Genomic DNA, 16,847 nt, shown 5'->3' on the forward strand with positions numbered 1-16,847 from the left:
GTCCTGTGGACTCGCAAAGAGTCAGACACGACTTAGAAACAACTGCACCTCCGCTTTGGCCCGTCTCCTGGGAGTGCCCGCCACCGAGAAAGCCACCCAGGAAAACCCGTTTAGAAGGTCGGTTTCGCCTGAGGCCCCAGGACTTTAAGCGGATTAGAGCGGGAGGGGGACCCCGCACCCCAGATCTCGCCGCTCGGTGGGCGGGACCCAGAGCGCACGGGGCAAAGTTCCGCGCTCCGGGCCGCGCCCCGCCATGGCGCTCACAGCGCAGAGGAGACGCGCGGCGCACGCCGCCAGGTGCGCGGGACCCCGGGCCCCGGTCCTGCCCCGATCCTGGGGCTGGGGGCGTGGAAACAGGGGAATAGAGTAGGGAGGGGCGTCTAGGGTGAGCTTGGACGCCCCCATCCACCCACCCAAAGGCCGGCCTGCGCTGGCGCCTCGGAGTCGCCAAAACGCAGCTGGAGGCCAGCTCGCCTTCCTGGACGCCGGCGGGACGAGAGAGCTGGGTTGGGGGCGGCGGGGGGCGGCGGGGGAAGGGAGGGAGCGGAAGGAAAGGGACCCGAAAGTGGGGGAGGCGGCGGGGAGGAAGGGCAGGCAGGCAGCCCACGCCCCGGTAGAGGTGGCGCAGCCCTCCCCCGCTCTCCAAAGACTTCCTGTCCCGCCCCAGAGGTCTCCTCCAGCCACTCACTAGCCTCCTTCCAGCCCTCTCGCCGCGCGCCCGCCATCCCCAAAGTAAGACACACCCCCGTTCTGCACACTGACCACCTCCCCACACACCCCACCAGCGTGGCCGTGTGCCTGAAACCCACTAGGATGCAATCGGTCTGCCCTACCTTCTGGACTCTTGGCGAGACTGTAGCCCGCCAGGCTCCTCTGTCCATGGGATGTTCCACGCAAGAAAACTGGAGTCATTTCTCCAGGGGATCTTCCCGACCCAGGGATCGAACCGAGGTCTCCAAAGGGCAGGCAGATTCTTTACCTTCTGAGCCACCAGGCAAGCCCCCAGAAGAGGTGATAGGATCCTGATGTATTCCTCTTGCGTTGTTTCAGAGACAGCCCTACACTGTCAGTAACCCGTAACTGAGTCTGACGGAGTGGCTCTGGGGGCCTTCTTTCTGACCTGTAACTTCAAAGGGAAGGGTTTTGTAAGCGTGAACACCAGGTAGGGCGGTGCGTTTAGCATAGAGTCCAAGAAAAAAAAAAAGAAGTGAATTGTGGCTCCTGCAGAGTTAGGGGGCAGAAAAAGCAAACTTTAGTTACAGACACGCAGAGTTCCGACCAGTTAAAGTGAAAAAAAAAAAAAAAACCAACTAGGAATGATCAGGCCTGCTCACTGTTCACTTTCTCTTTATTCTCAGGAAAGGGAAAGAAAAACTCATCCCTCTGTTTTCCTTTTCACCACAACAAATTCCTCCAAGGGTAACCCCACTCCCCAAGTCTCAGGCCGCGAGCTGCAGGTCCCGAAACCCAAGCGCGGCGGAAAGGCCGCCCCCAGCTTCCGGACTGCTTGGCGCATCGGGGCCCAATAGGGGGACGGTGTTGGCACCGGGAGGGCCCTGCTGGGGACTCTGGGGTCCGCTGGAGCTTCTAGCGCCCAGGGCCGCAGGGCTTGGGGGCCGGGGAGAGCCTCGGTAGGTCCACCCCCAGGACCGCCCACATCTCCGTTAGGCCGTGCACACGCCCGCGCGTCGTGGCGGCGCCCGGCACTCGCTGGCGGCGCGCCTTGCAAATCGGAGCTGTGCTGTCTAGGGGACTTTTAATCCCGTATTGATCCTTTACAAACGGAAGTCCCCAGGCCACAGGTCCCCAACCCCGAGCACCGCGGAGACGCCGCCCCCGGTCTCCGGACTGCTTGACGCATCCAGATGCGATCGGAGAACGTGGATGGCACCGGGGGCCCTGTTGGGGACTCGGGGATCCGCTGGAGCGTCTAGCCCCCGAGTGCCTCTGGGTTTTGGGGGGCGGGGAGAGCCTGCCTAGGTCCACCACCCAGGACCGCCCAAACCTCGGTGGCGCGCGCGCACGCCGGGTACGCCCCCGACGCTCGCTGGCCGCGCGCTTTTCAAATCCGAGCAGTGATCATTTGATCAAAACAGCTGTGCTGTCTAGGGTACTTTTAATCCCCTATTGATCCTTTAAAAACGTAAGTCCCCTTCTGATCCGACCTGGCCCCGTTTCCCTCCTGGCGGAGCCTGGGGCCCCCTCACCCTGGGTTCCCCTCACCCTGGGCCTCCCGCCCCTGTGCGGAAGGCAGCTCTGAGACCCAGGGACAGGCGTGCCCGGGGTGCAGCGAGAATTACAAAGTAGTGCAAGGTGGGGGGCCTGGGTGAATTCAGTGGAAGAAACTGAATTTGGGCGGATCACGACTTTCAAAAGCAAAAACTAGTGCGTTCAAGTTCTGTGCGGCGCGTGGAATGGATTGGTCAAGCCTTGGGATAAAAGTATACAAGGGCTGCAGGCCTTTCTTTGTTAAATCCTCATATAAAGGAAGAGCTTCCAGGGAGGCTCAATGGTAAAAAATGCCTCTGCCAGTGTAGCAAGCACCGGTTCAGTCTCTGGGTGGGGCAGATCCCCTGCAGAAGGACGTAACAATGCATTCTAGTTATTCTTGCCTGGAGAATGCTGTGGACGGAGGAGCCTGGTGAGCTCCTGTCAGTGGGGTTGCAGAGAGGCGGACTGGACCTATGGACGGAGCACACGTGCAGTGGAATGCGAATGCCCTGCACCTTCTCCGCAACCTGTTTGAAAGGCTGACTTTTTCATTCCAAAGGAGACGTTTATTTCATTTTTGGCTTTTCCCCCCTTCTTTCTTCTCTCTAGGAACTCTTTAAATGTGTTGCTCATCATGTGTTTGCTTCTGAAGACTTGCGAATTAAAATCAGCGAATACGTCTAAACCAAATATTCTGCTGATAATGGCGGACGATCTGGGCATTGGGGATCTCGGTTGCTATGGAAACGACACACTAAGGTACCTCGAGCTGGGGATAGTGGGAGCGGGGAGGCAGTTCTCGGAGTGTGTGTGCGTGTTTGGATGAATGAAGCAGACTTCAAATCTGCGCGCAGAAATTAGGAAATTCCTTAAGGCATCAAATTTCCACAGCAAAAGTTATTTTTGGAGCAAAAGTGAGTTATCAACCTTTCTGAGGGGGGGAAGAGAGCCCAAGGGACTTCAGAGGGAAAGAAGGAGAGTTAGAGGGAAATCTGAGACGAGGAAGGTGAGAAGAATTCCTAAGATCAGGCAAGTGATTCTGAAGCTCCAGTACTTTGGCCACCTGCTGCGAACAGCCCGATGCTGAGAAAGATTGAGGGCAGGAGGAGAAGGGGGTGACAGAGGATGAGATGGTTGAATGGCATCATGGACTCGATGGACATGAGTTTGAGCAAGCTCCAGGAGATGCAGATGGACAGGGAAGCCTGGCATGCTGCAGTCCATGGGGTCTCCAAGCGTCACACACAACTGAGCATGCACGGAAACCTTTGTTGGAGTGCGTGTGAATGATACTATCAGCCGCCACCTCTGAACAGAAGTTTTAGGAACTGTCTCTGCAGATATGTGTGTGTGTCTTAGTCATTCAGTTGTGTCCGACTGTGACCGCATGGACTGTAGCCCTCCAGGCTCCTCTGTCCATGGGATTTCCCAGGCAAGGATACTGGAGTGGGTTGCCATTTCCTCCCCCAGGGGATCTTCCCTACGCAGGGATTGAACCCGGTTATACCAAATTGCAGGCAGGTTGCTTTACCATCTGAGCCACCAGGGAGGTCCTGCAGGGGGCAAAATGCAGTTACATCTAAAGCAAAGGAAGTTCCTCAAATAGAGAACTCATCCGTGTACCTTTCAGCATGGGGACCCCACCCAGCTCGCTCGACCCATCCTAAGGGTGACCTTTGTGTGCTTTGCGCAGGACACCGAACATTGACCGGCTGGCGGAGGAAGGCGTGAGGCTCACCCAGCACCTGGCGGCCGCCCCCCTGTGCACCCCGAGCAGGGCCGCCTTCCTCACGGGGAGACACGCCTTCAGATCAGGTGGGTGCTGTGGGGGGCGGCTGGGGAAAGGGCTGGCCTCATCCGCCCGTTGACTGTCCTGAAAAATGGGGTGGTGGCCATCTCCTGGAGTTAGCCCAGGCTCATGTCCATCGCATCGGTGCGGAGGCAAACCACTCCAGCATATTTCCCAGTGAGAACCGCATGAACTGCTGTATAAAAAGACAAGGGGACTTTGATACAAATTAAAAAAAAAGGCTAACACAAAATACAAACTAAAAGAATTAGGTGGTAGGACTTCCCTGGTGTCCAGGGGTTGAGACTCCATGCTCTTCCACTGCACGGGCCAGAGGTTCAATCCTTGGTCAGGGAACCAGATTCCACATGCCATAACTAAGACCCTGCACAGCCAAATATATATATATGTATGTATATCTTAAAAAAAAAAAAAAAAGAATCAGCTGGTTGGAGTTCCCTGGCAGCCCAGTGGTTGGGACTCTTTTTCCAATGCAGGGAGCATGGGTTCCATCCCCCGTCAAGGAACTAGATCCTACTTGACATGACTCAGATCCTGCACAGACAAATAAATAAATATATATATATATATATACACAATGGAGTATTACTCAGCCGTTAAAAAGAATTCATTTGAATCAGTTCTGATGAGATGGATGAAACTGGAGCCGATTATACAGAGTGAAGTAAGCCAGAAAGAAAAACACCAATACAGTATACTAACACATATATATGGAATTTAGAAAGATGGCAATGACGACCCTGTACGCAAGACAGGAAAAAAGACACAGCTGTGTATAACGGACTTTTGGATTCAGAGGGAGAGGGAGAGGGTGGGATGATTTGGGAGAATGGCATTCTATCATGTATACTATCATGTAAGAATTGAATCGCCAGTCTATGTCTGACGCAGGATACAGCATGCTTGGGGCTGGTGCATGGGGATGACCCACAGAGATGTTATGGGGAGGGAGGTGGGAGGGGGGTTCATGTTTGGGAACACATGTAAGAATTAAAGATTTTAAAATTAAAAATAATAATAATAATAATAAATAAATAAATAAATAAAAATTCACCCATTATGCAAAAAAAAAAAAAAAAAAAGTGAATGACCAAGATCGTGAATTTGTAGTGGCTCCAATTACACAGAGTTGAATGATTTTCCAGCAGGTCTCTGGTACCCTGGTTAAGCACAGAAAATGTATGTATTTGGTTAGATCCAGGACAAAGATACTTAACAGTTGAGAGTAACAACTGGAGAGTCATGAGAGGGATAGACAATGGAGTGTAGACACCTTCATTCTGGTTTCACATTTTTCATTAAAAGCTTAGATTCCTGTCTAAAAAAAAAAATAAATATTAAACAAAAAAAAGAATCAGGTGGTGGGACTTCCCTGGTAGTCCAGTGATTGAGACTCTGAGCTTCCAGTGGAGGGGACATGGGTTCGATCCCTGGTCTGGGAACTAAGATCCTGAAAATAGCCAAAAAAGAAATCAAGTGCCAATGGTTGATAGATGGTTAAAATACAATCTGCAAATTCACTTTCCTGGAATTATGTAAATATTGTGCTTGTATGCTGCCAAGTTGCTCGGTCATCTCCAGACTCTTTGCAACCCCATGGACTGTGGCCTGCCAGGCTTCTCTGTCCATGGGATTCTCCAGGCAAGAAGACTGGAGTTGGTTGCCATTTCCTTCTCCAGGGGATCTTCCCAACCCATGGATCGAACCCCCGTCTCCTCCACTGCAGGCAGTTTCTTTACCATCTGAGCCACCAAAAAGCTCTGTAATTACTGAGAATTCAGAAAGCTGAAAGTCTTCAAGGTAACTGATTGTATTCCATGTTGTTTGTCCGGAATCTTTGAGTCCGTCTCGAGGTCAAGTTGCAGTTTCAGATGGTTCTTCACAGGGTCATCCGTGGTGGAGAACCTCAGTCCCCAGCGGAGACCCTCGGCCTACTTACCAGAAGTAGGGTACTTCCCGGAAGTACGGAAGTACCGACGTTTCCTCTCGGCTCTGCTGCTCTCCGCAGGCATGGACGCCACGGATGGCTACCGGGCCCTGCAGTGGAACGCGGGTTCGGGGGGACTCCCGCAGAATGAAACCACGTTTGCGAGGATCCTTCAGCGGCAAGGGTACACCACGGGCCTCATCGGTATGTGGTGACACGTTTATTTTTCTGCTTTCTTTGCGTGACGGTGAAGGTCAGGGATCGCAAGACCCTATGTTCCTAGAAAACGTTCAACTGTCAGAACCCAGATTTAGTTGCTGGTGCCTCTCATGTCTCTTGAATGGTTCACCATGTTGGAATTGAAGAGTCTTTTTTTTTTTTTTAACCCAGTAATTTTACTTTCTTTTAATAATATTCATCTTTCTTTTCTTTATTTTTTTCTAGACTTTTTTTGAGGATAGTTGTTTCACAATGTTGTCTTGCTCTCTGCTTTACAGTGAAGTCAGTCAGCCATGAAGAATGCTCCCTCTTGAGCCTCTGGCTCACCTCTCGCCCCCCACCCGCCTAGGTCATCACAGAGCCCCATGCTGAGCTGTGCAGCAGCTTCCCGCTAGCTGTCTGTTTTACACATGGTCCTGTATAGATGTCAGCGCTGCTCTCTCGGTTCGTCCCACCATCTCCTTCCCCTGTTGTGTCCACAAGTCCTGTATCCACGCTCTAGTCTTTATTCCCGCCCAGCGAATAGGTTCATCTGCTCCGTCTTTCTAAATTCCATACATACGTGTTAACATGGGATACTTGTTTTTCTCTTTCTGACTTACTTCACTCTGTACAGCAGGTTCTAGGTTAATCCACCCTCACCAGCAGTCACTCAGATTCATTCTTTTTTTATGGCTGAGTAATATTCCATTGTCCATAGGTACCACACCTGTGTCCATTCATCTGTCAGTGGACAGTTAGGTTGTGTCTATGTCTTGGCTATCGCAAATAGTGCTGCAGTGAACACTGGAGTGCGTGCTGCTGCCAAGTCGCTTCGGTCGTGTCCGACTCTGTGCGACCCCATAGATGGCAGCCCACCAGGCTCCCCCGTCCCTGGGATTCTCCAGGCAGGAACACTGGGGTGGGTTGCCATTTCCTTCTCCAGTGCATGAAAGTAAAAAGTGAAAGTGAAGTCACTCAGTCGTGACTGACTCTCAGCGACCCCATGGACTGCAGCCCACCAGGCTCCTCTGTCCATGGGATTTTCCAGGCAGGAGTGCTGGAGTGGGGTGCCATTGCCTCCTCCTGGAGTACGTGAGTTTTTTACAATTATGGTTTTCTCAGGGAGTCCTTGTAACTTTAAAATATTTCTCCATTAGCCTCTTTGCTGGAGGAGTCCATCTTTTCCTCACGGCACTGGTCAGAATCTTCTAGACATTATATTGGTTCAAATGGCCACACCTCATCTCAAAAGCCAGGGTTAAAACATCAGATGGTGGGAAGCTTTGGAGGCGGGACCCTTCTGTATGGTTTTGTTCTCCACAGTCCTCACTGCAGCCCGCTGTTTTTGTTTCCTTAAATGTAAAAGGGCAGATTCCTGGGTTGGGAACCAGGACAGAGTGTTATAGGTTCTGAAGATAGCTTGTGAGTCCTGGGGGGGAGGGGGGGACCAAAGGAACAAGGGGAAAAGTGTCACTTCTTCACGTGGAATTTTGGGCAACTGTAGCCTGCCAGGCTCCTCTGTCCATGGGATTCTCCAGGAAAGAATACTGGAGTGAGTATCCTTTTCCTATTCCAGGAGATTTCCCAAACCCGAGGATTGAACCCGCATCTCTTGTGTCTCCTGCATTGGCAGGCAGATTCGTTACCACTGAGACACCTAGGAAGCCCCTATTGCTTTTTGGGTGGTGTTGTTCAGTCGCTCAGTCGTGTCTGACTCTCTTCGACCCCGTGAACTGCCGCACGCCAGGCTTCCCTGTCCTTCACCGTCTCCGGGAGTTTGCTGAAACTCATGACCACTGAGTTGGTGATGAACCTCCCAGTTACCCTCAGAAAGAGATTTCAGGCAGAATCCCTTAGACGTATGCTGTTTTTTATGTTTCTTCTTTTTTTTTTAAGTTCTTGCTTCTGTCTTCAGGAAAATGGCATCAGGGTGTAAACTGTGCCTCGCGCAACGACCACTGCCATCACCCTCTGCACCACGGCTTTGACTATTTCTACGGCATGCCCTTCACGCTGGTCAACGACTGCCACCCAGACAGGCCCCCGGCACTGGACGCAGGCTTGAGGGCCAGGCTGTGGCTTTCCACCCAGATCATGGCCCTGGGCGTGCTGACCGTCGTGGCCGGCAAAGCCTGCAGGCTGATCTCCGTTTCCTGGAGACTAGTCTTGAGTGTGGCCATCCTGGTCCTGCTCTTTTTCACGTCCTGGTACGCCAGCTTTGGCTTCGTCCGCCGCTGGAACTGCATCCTGATGAGAAACCACGAAGTCACTGAGCAGCCCATGGTTTTGGAAAGAGCTGCGAGCCTCGTGCTCAAGGAGGCTGTCTCCTTTCTTGCAAGGTAATGGCGCCGTCCCCTTGGAAATCAGAGGTGAGTTCTGGGTGCATCTGAGTCTGTTTATCACCGGTGGGAATCTGCCAGCTCTCCGAGCAGACGTGTGTGTGTGTGTGTCTTAGTCGCTCAGTCGTGTCCGACTCTTTGTGGCCCCGTGGACTGTAGCCCACCAGGCTCCTCTGTCCATGGGATTCTCCGCATGGGAAGACTTGAGTGGGTTGAAACGAGCAGGTGGGTTTGAAGACTTCAACAGTTACACATGGATTGGTTTCCAAAACTCCAGTCTCTTCTTCTTGTTTTGGGCTCTGTTTTCTTTCTGTTAATATAAACCTTCTCTGTGTGCATGCTCAGCTGCTCAGTCGTGTCCAACTCTTGGCGACCCCCATGGACTGTAGCCCACCAGGCTCCTCCGTCCTGGGGATTCTCCGGGCAAGCACACTGGAGTGGGTTGCCATGCCTTGCTCCAGGGGATCTTCTCAACCCAGGGATATGAACCCGGGTCTCTTGCATTGGCAGCTGGATTCTTTACCACTGAGCCACTTGGGATGTCTAGAATACTGCGCAGCACCTTAAAAGAGTAAGGGGGCTGTGTGTGCTGACACGGAAATGTAGCTGACACGACCTATGGGGCGTTCCTGGGACAGACCCCTACCCCTACCTGCTGCAGCTCCTGTCTGAAGTATGTAGATCATAGTATCTGATGCAGACTTCTTCAGTTGTTTTACAGATGCTGAAACCCCCAGCAAACAGATGTGAATTACTTGATGCCCACGAGCCTTCAGTCTCTAGTTTGAAATCCTGGGTCATAGAGATGCTCTTGTAGCCAAAGGATGTTTTTTCTCCTTTCAGAAATAAGCATGGTCCTTTCCTGCTCTTTGTGTCTCTGCTGCATGTCCATGTGCCCCTGGTGACCACAGAAAGGTTCCTTGGGAAAAGTCGGCACGGCTTGTACGGCGACAGCGTGGAGGAGATGGACTGGCTCGTGGGTAAGTCAGCCCACGGCCAGGCTTCATTAGTTCCTGGCCTTCCCTTGATGGCGGGGTGACACGTGGGTGACCTCCCCAGGAGTCAGCCTTCAGTAAAGAATCAAAGACGAAGAGGAAGTTTCTCCCACGTCATCCGCAGATTCCTTCTGCCTTTCCTATTTCTTTCATCTACTTTTGCACAAAGGCGTCCTTCTAAAGTCTGTGATTGAACGCTGTCACGACAGGACTTCCCAAGCGGTCCAGTGGTTACCACTTCACCTTCCAATGCAGGGGGTGTGGGTTCGATCCCTGGTTGGGGAGCTGAGATCCCACATGCCCCGTGGCCAAAAAACCAAGCATACAACAGAAACCGTATTGTAGTACATTCGATAAAGAGCTTAAAAATTAAATGTTAGTCGCTCAGTCGTGTCCGACTCTTTGTGACCCCGTGGACTGCAGTCCATCAGCTCCTCTGTCCATGGGATGGATTCTCCAGGCAAGAACGCTGGAGTGGGTTACCGTGCCCTCCTGCAGGGATCTTCCCGACCTAGGGATCGAACCCACATCGCCTGCGTCGGCAGGTGGGTGGGTTCTTTTACGACTGAGCCACCTGGGAAACCCTCAGAAAGGAGATGTTGTGTTGAATTCTCAGATGCTGTTTCATTTACGTCGCCCTGAAATGCCGCATCTTTCCTAAAGGGGAGATTCTGAACGCCGTTGAAACACACGGTCTGAAAAACACGACTCTCACGTACTTCACCTCTGATCACGGGGGACACTTGGAGGCGAGAGATGGACACATTCAACTGGGCGGGTGGAATGGAATATACAGAGGTAAGGCCCATGGGCGTTGGGGTTCCAGGGTAAAATCTCTTTACATTGGTACTTTTAAATATCCGACATGAGGGACTTCCCTGGTGGTGCACTGCTTAAGACTCCGCACTTCCATTGCAGGGTGCATGGGTTCGACCCCTGGTCAGGGAACTAAGATCCCACATGCCTTTCAGCATGGCCAAAAATTTTTTTTTAATAAAATGAATAAAATAAAATTTGATACGGTTCATCTGAACTATTCTGGAGAAGGAAATGGCAACCCACTCCAGCGTTCTCGCCTGGAGAATCCTGTGGCCAGAGGAGCCTTGTGGGCTACAGTCTACGTGTGTGTGGTCAGTCACTCTGTCGTGTCTGACTCTTTGCAACCCCACAGACTGTAGCCTGCCAGGCTCCTCTGTCCATGGGATGCTCTAGGCAAGGATACTGGAATGGGTCGCCTTGCCCTCCTCCAGGGGATCTTCCCGACCCAGGGATCAAACCAGCATCTCATAGATCCCCTGCACTGGCAGGTGGGTGCTTTACCACTAGCGCCGGTGGGCTACAGCGATGGGGTGGCCAAGAGTCGGATGCCACTGAGCGACCGAGCGTACACACTGGATACAGACCCACACAAGTACATCCGGGTGTGGCTGGAGCATCTCCTGAGAAGGCAGTGGTGTCGTTCCCTTCCAGGCGGCAAAGGCATGGCCGGCTGGGAAGGCGGGATCCGGGTCCCAGGGATATTCCGGTGGCCTGGGGTCCTGCCGGCCGGCCGCGTGATCCATGAGCCCACCAGCCTGATGGACGTCTTCCCCACTGTGGTCCAGCTGGCGGGCGGCCAGGTGCCCCAGGACAGGTACACTCCTCCCTGCGTCCTGAGAGAGCCCCCTTCCCTCGTCCATATCTTTGGGGAAAATATTCCACGATAGGAGAACGTTTAAAATAGGCTCCCATGTAGGGGACAGGCTGATGTGAAATGACCACACCCAGGAAAACAAGGCTAAATGAACTATTGGGTCCAGTGACTTGTTTTGCCCTTTTTTTCAGCAAGAGTTTATGTTACGGCATCACAATCCGGAGAGGCAATCGTCAGAATGTGACATCTCCTATTAATCTTCTGAGATGCAATCTTGCCCACGTGTGGGTGTGGCTATGAAAATTTAAATTTTTTTTTAAGTTTATTTTATTTATTTTTAGGCTGTGCCACACAGCATGTGAGATCTTTGTTCCCGGACCAGGGATTGAACCTGTGTCCTTCCTGCACTGAAAGTTCAGCATCTTAACCTTGCTGGCCCACCAGGGAAGTCCCTTGAAAATGTGATTGAAAAATGATTATGTACCTCGATACACACCCAAAAAGTCCCTCTCATACATGAGAAGAAATAGAAGTAAATATTTTGATACAAGATTGGATTTTACTTCCTTTAGGATAACCAATAAGGGACTTAGATCTCTAGTGGTTAGGAATCCATGTTTCCACTCACAGGGGGTATGGGTTCGATCCCTGCTTGGGGAATGAGGATTCTACCTGTCACCACCCCCGCCAAAAAAAAAGCCTGAAAAAAAAGGTTACCGATAAATATTTGTGTGTGATGGATAATAATATAAGGTACTTTACCCCCTAGTTCTTACTGCAAAAAAAAAAAGCCATCTTATTAATTTTTTAGTTTAGTAGTATTTGTAGTTCAGCAGGTTTCTCTGGAGAGAGAGAGCCAGCAGTACATGTGTAGGGGTGTGTGTGTGTGTGTGTGTTTGTGTGTGTAAGTAAGAAGGGCTCTGCTAGTGACTCAGATGGTAAGGAGTGCTGGCCTGCAATGCAGGAGACCCAGGTTCGATCCCTGGGTTGGGAAGATCCCCTGGAGGAGAACATGGCAACTCACTCCAGTCTTCTTGCCTGGAGAATCCCACGGACAGAGGAGCCTGGCAGGCTATTGTCTGTGGGGTCAAAATAAGACATTTATCAGAAGGAACTGGCTCCCGCAGTGGTAGAGCCTGGCAAATTGAAATCTGATGTTGGGAAGGCCGCAAGCCGCAAATTCAGGAGTATTTCTGTATCACTGTGTTGAGGGAGAGTTTTCTCTTCTCCAGCAAACCTCAGATTTGTTCTTGACAGCCTTCAACTGATCGGACCAGACTCACCCTCCTAACCCCAGGGCAATCTGCTTTACTCAAAGCCTTGCTAATTAGAGATGCTAACCTCACCTACTATATATAAAATAGATAACCAACAAGGCCTTGCTGTACTGCACAGGGAACTCTGCTCAATGCTCTGTAATCAGCTAAATAGGAAAAGAATTTGAAAAAGAATACATACGTGTTTTACGTATCACTGATTCACTTTGCCATATACCTACAACTATCATAACGTTGTTCATCAACTATAATAGAAAATAAAAATTCAAAAATACATAGATAAAATGAAAAATAGAAATAAAAGGTTTCTGCTGCCCTAGACTTCAGCCTAGGGGCACAGGCAGCCCAGCTGGAATTTAAGAAGACTTGGTGTTAATATTTGCGGTCAGCGTGGTGTGTGTTGTTGTGTCTGGGTATGTCTGTGTGTCTTCTATGTATGACATGCTACACACAGTCTGGGCAGCCTTGGGGAGACGAGGCGTGTCTGATCCACTGTGTGTTACCTGGGGTCCTGGCAGTCTTGGGGTTTCGAAGGTCCCAGGTCCACAGTGCAGCCCGCATAGCCTCAGTCTCAGTCCCTCCTGTGGTCTCTTCCTTGAATCAGGGTCATTGACGGCCAGAGCCTGCTGCCCTTGCTGCGGGGAGATGCTGAGCACTCAGCACACGAGTTCCTGTTTCATTACTGCGGGCAGTATCTCCACGCCGCCCGCTGGCACGACAAGGACAGTGAGTACTCGCCTCCCCACGACTCGGTGGGTGCTGGTCTCCATCAGGGTCCTCCAGAGAAATGGAACCTAGAGGGTGTGTGGGTGCCCAGGTCGATGAGTGGATGGATGGGTGGGTGGATGGATAGATGATGGATGGGTGATGGATGGGTGGGTGATGGATGGGTGATGGATGATGAATGGATGGATGGGTGATGGATGGATGATGGATGGATGATGGATGGATGATGGATGGGTGGGTAAGTAGATGAATCGATATGTAGATGATGGCTGGATGGATGCATGGATAAATTGATGGGTGGATGGATGATGGATGGATGTGTGGATGGGTAGATGGATGAATGGATGGACAGATCAGTAGATGAATGGGTGGATGGATGGATGGATGATGGATGGATGGATGGATGGATGGATGGGGGATAGATGAATGGATATGTAGATGATGGATGGATGGGTGTGTGGATGGTGGGTGGATGGATGGATGATGGATGGGTGATGGATGGATGATGGATGATGAATGGATGGATGGGTGATGGATAGATGATGGGTGGGTGATGGATGGGTGATGGATGATGAATGGATGGATGGGATATGGATGGGTGATGGATGGGTGGGTGAATAGATGAATGGATATGTAGCTGATGGCTGGATGGATGCATGGATAGATTGATGGGTGGATGGATGATGGACGGATGTGTGGATGGGTAGATGGATGAGTGGATGGACAGATTAGTAGACGAACAGGTGGATGGATGGATAGATGGGTGGATGGATTGATGGATGATGGATGGGTGGGTGGATGATGGATGATGAATGGATGGATGGATGATGGATGGGTGATGGATGGGTGGGTGGATGATGGATGATGGATGGGTGATGGATGGGTGGGTGAATAGATGAATGGATATGTAGCTGATGGCTGGATGGATGCATGGATAGATTGATGGGTGGATGGATGATGGACGGATGTGTGGATGGGTAGATGGATGAGTGGATGGACAGATTAATAGATGAACAGGTGGATGGATTGGATGGATTGATGGGTGTATGGATGGTGGGTGGATGCATGGATGGATAGACTGATGGATGAATGGGTAGATAGATGGGTGGGTGCTGGATAGGTGGATGATGGATGGATGAATCGATACATAGATGATGAATGGATGGATGGATGGTCGATGGATGGGTGGGTTGATGGATGATGGACGGATGTGTAGAGGGATGGATAAGGGATGGATGCATGGATCCATAGATGATGGATGGATATAGGTGGATGGGTGGATGAATGCATGGATTGATAAGTGGATGGATGGATAGGTGGATGGATGGATGGGTGGATGGATAGAGCGGTGGTCGGTAAATGGATATATAACAGATGGAAAAGGTGACGTGATAGGTGACTAGACAGAGAAATAGATACACACAGAGATAACAGATGAAGGCGATGGCACCCCACTCCAGTACCCTTGCCTGGAAAATCCCATGGACGGAGGAGCCTGGTAGACTGCAGTCTGTGGGGTCGCGAACAGTCAGACACAACTGAGCGACTTGACTTTCACTTTTCACTTGCCTGCATTGGAGAAGGAAATGGCAACCCACTCCAGTGTTCTTGCCTGGAGAATCCCAGGGACGGGGGAGCCTGGTGGGCTGCCGTCTGTGGGGTCGCAGAGAGTCGGACACGACTGAAGCGACTTAGCAGCAGCAGCAGGTAGATAATAAATAGTTACATACAGAGGGGCTTCCCTGGCGGCTCAGCTGGTAAAGAATCTGCTTCAGTGCAGGAGACCCGGGTTCGATCCCTGGGTGGGGAAGATCCCCTGGAGCAAGGCATGGCTGCCCACTCCAGTATCCTTGCCTGAAGAATCCCATGGACAGAGGAGCCTGGCGGGTTGCAGTCCACAGGGTCACAGAGTCAGACACAGCCGCACATAGAGGACACAGCCGCATAAGAGGAAGAGACACAGGCAGATAACAGATGACAAAAGACAGAAAGGTGAGGGATGAGAGATGCAGGTGTCCGCGCAGCTGACGGGGCACCGACTCCGTTTGCCCCTAGGCGGAAGGCTCTGGAAGGTCCATTACACCACGCCCCGCTTCCACCCCGAGGGCGCAGGGGCCTGCCACGGCCGCAGCGTGTGCCCCTGCTCGGGAGCCGGCGTGACCCACCACGACCCTCCCCTGCTCTTCGGCCTTTCCGAGGACCCGTCCGAGGCCCGGCCCCTGTCGCCCGACGCCGGGCCCCTGTACCACGAGGCGGTGGCCCGCGTGGGCCAGGCGGTCCGGGAGCACCGCCGGTCCCTGCGCCCGGCGCCTGAGCAGCTGTCCTTCTGGAACGTGGTCTGGAAGCCGTGGCTGCAGCCCTGCTGCGGGCGCTTCCCGTTCTGCGCATGCTCCCGGGACGCGGACCCCAGGGAGACCTGACCTCGCCGCTCCCCAGGTTACAGCGCGGGGTGGGCGAGCAGGCACGGAGAACGGGACCCTTGTGTGCTGTCGGGAAGGGACAACTGCAGCGGCTGCTGGGGGCAACGGGGTGGACGGTCCTCCAGCCACCAAAAAATGGAACTGCCCTAGGATGCAGCTATGCCAGCCCTGCCTGTGTGTGTGCCTGTGTGTGTCGCTCAGCCATGTCTGGAGTCTTTTGAGCCTAGAAGAGAAAACAACAGTTTCAAAGGCCCTTGCTGAATCATCTAACTTCGGAGAAAACAAAACAGAACTTTAGGCCTCGCCGTGATGCCCCAGGCCAGTTGCATCCATCTGGGGCTTATCACCCCCTGTCCAGAAATCTTCCACCCCCTACACGTGTCCAGAAGACTTATCACCCCCCTGCCCAACTACAAATGCCATCTCCGCTAAAGAATACCCAAAACATCCCTCCTAATTAACGTTTCCTTATCGCTTCCATAAACATCCCTATAAATACGGAGCCTCCCTGGTCCCTCTCTGCACTCAGCCTGGTCGTTAGGCCGACTGTCGCCCTTCCTTGCCTAAATAAAGGTAACCTACTTCTATTGAGATGGTCTTTCCTCTTTCTGCCTCGGCCTGAACTATACCTTACAATGTCCAACTCTGTGAGACCCCATGGACTGCAGCCCTCCAGGCTCCTCTGTCCATGGGATTCTCCAGGCAAGAACACTGGAGTGGGTTGCCATTTCCTCTACCAGGGGAATATTCTGGACCCAGGGATCAAACCCAGATCTCCTGCATTGCAGGCAGATTCTTAAACTGAGCCCCCAGGGAAGCCCTAGGTATTTGTCTGCAGGAGATGAAATCAGGATGTTGGAGACTTATTTGCACCGCTGTTTACTTCAGTGGTATTCACAATAGCCAAGACGTGGAAACAACCCAAGTGTGTTATCAATGGACGAATGAATACAGAAAACATATATACACACACATGCTCATACTCTTTGTGACCCCATGGACTGTAGCTCTGCCAGGCTTCTCTGTCCATGGGATTCTCCAGGCAAGAATACTGGAGTGGCTTGCCATGCCCTCCTCCAGGGGATCTTCCCCACCCAGGGATTGAAACTGGGTCTCCTGCAGGCAGGTTCTTTAGCACTGAGCCACTTGTGAAGCCTACACACACACACACACACACACACACAGAGGCAGGCAGGTTCTTTAGCACTGAGCCACTTGTGAAGCCCACACACACACACACTGGCAGGCAGGTTCTTTAGCACTGAGCCACTTGTGAAGCCCACACACACACACACTGGCAGGCAGGTT

The 16,847-nt window shown here is 52.0% G+C and overlaps 1 protein-coding gene across 1 annotated transcript; it reads left to right on the forward strand.

Moving 5' to 3' along the window:
* The first annotated feature begins 253 nt into the window (after positions 1-253).
* On the forward strand, positions 254-16,088 carry LOC138072004 (arylsulfatase D-like). The gene is made up of 10 exons (XM_068963362.1): positions 254-297; positions 2,821-2,970; positions 3,905-4,026; positions 6,030-6,152; positions 8,065-8,488; positions 9,332-9,468; positions 10,147-10,281; positions 10,954-11,116; positions 12,998-13,119; positions 15,175-16,088. Exons 1-10 carry the CDS (start codon positions 254-256, stop codon positions 15,537-15,539), a joined length of 1,785 nt encoding a protein of 594 aa, XP_068819463.1. The 3' UTR covers positions 15,540-16,088.
* Positions 16,089-16,847: the final 759 nt, after the last annotated feature.

Source organism: Capricornis sumatraensis, chromosome X (assembly GCF_032405125.1).
Source record: "Capricornis sumatraensis isolate serow.1 chromosome X, serow.2, whole genome shotgun sequence".
Taxonomy (NCBI): domain Eukaryota; kingdom Metazoa; phylum Chordata; class Mammalia; order Artiodactyla; family Bovidae; genus Capricornis; species Capricornis sumatraensis.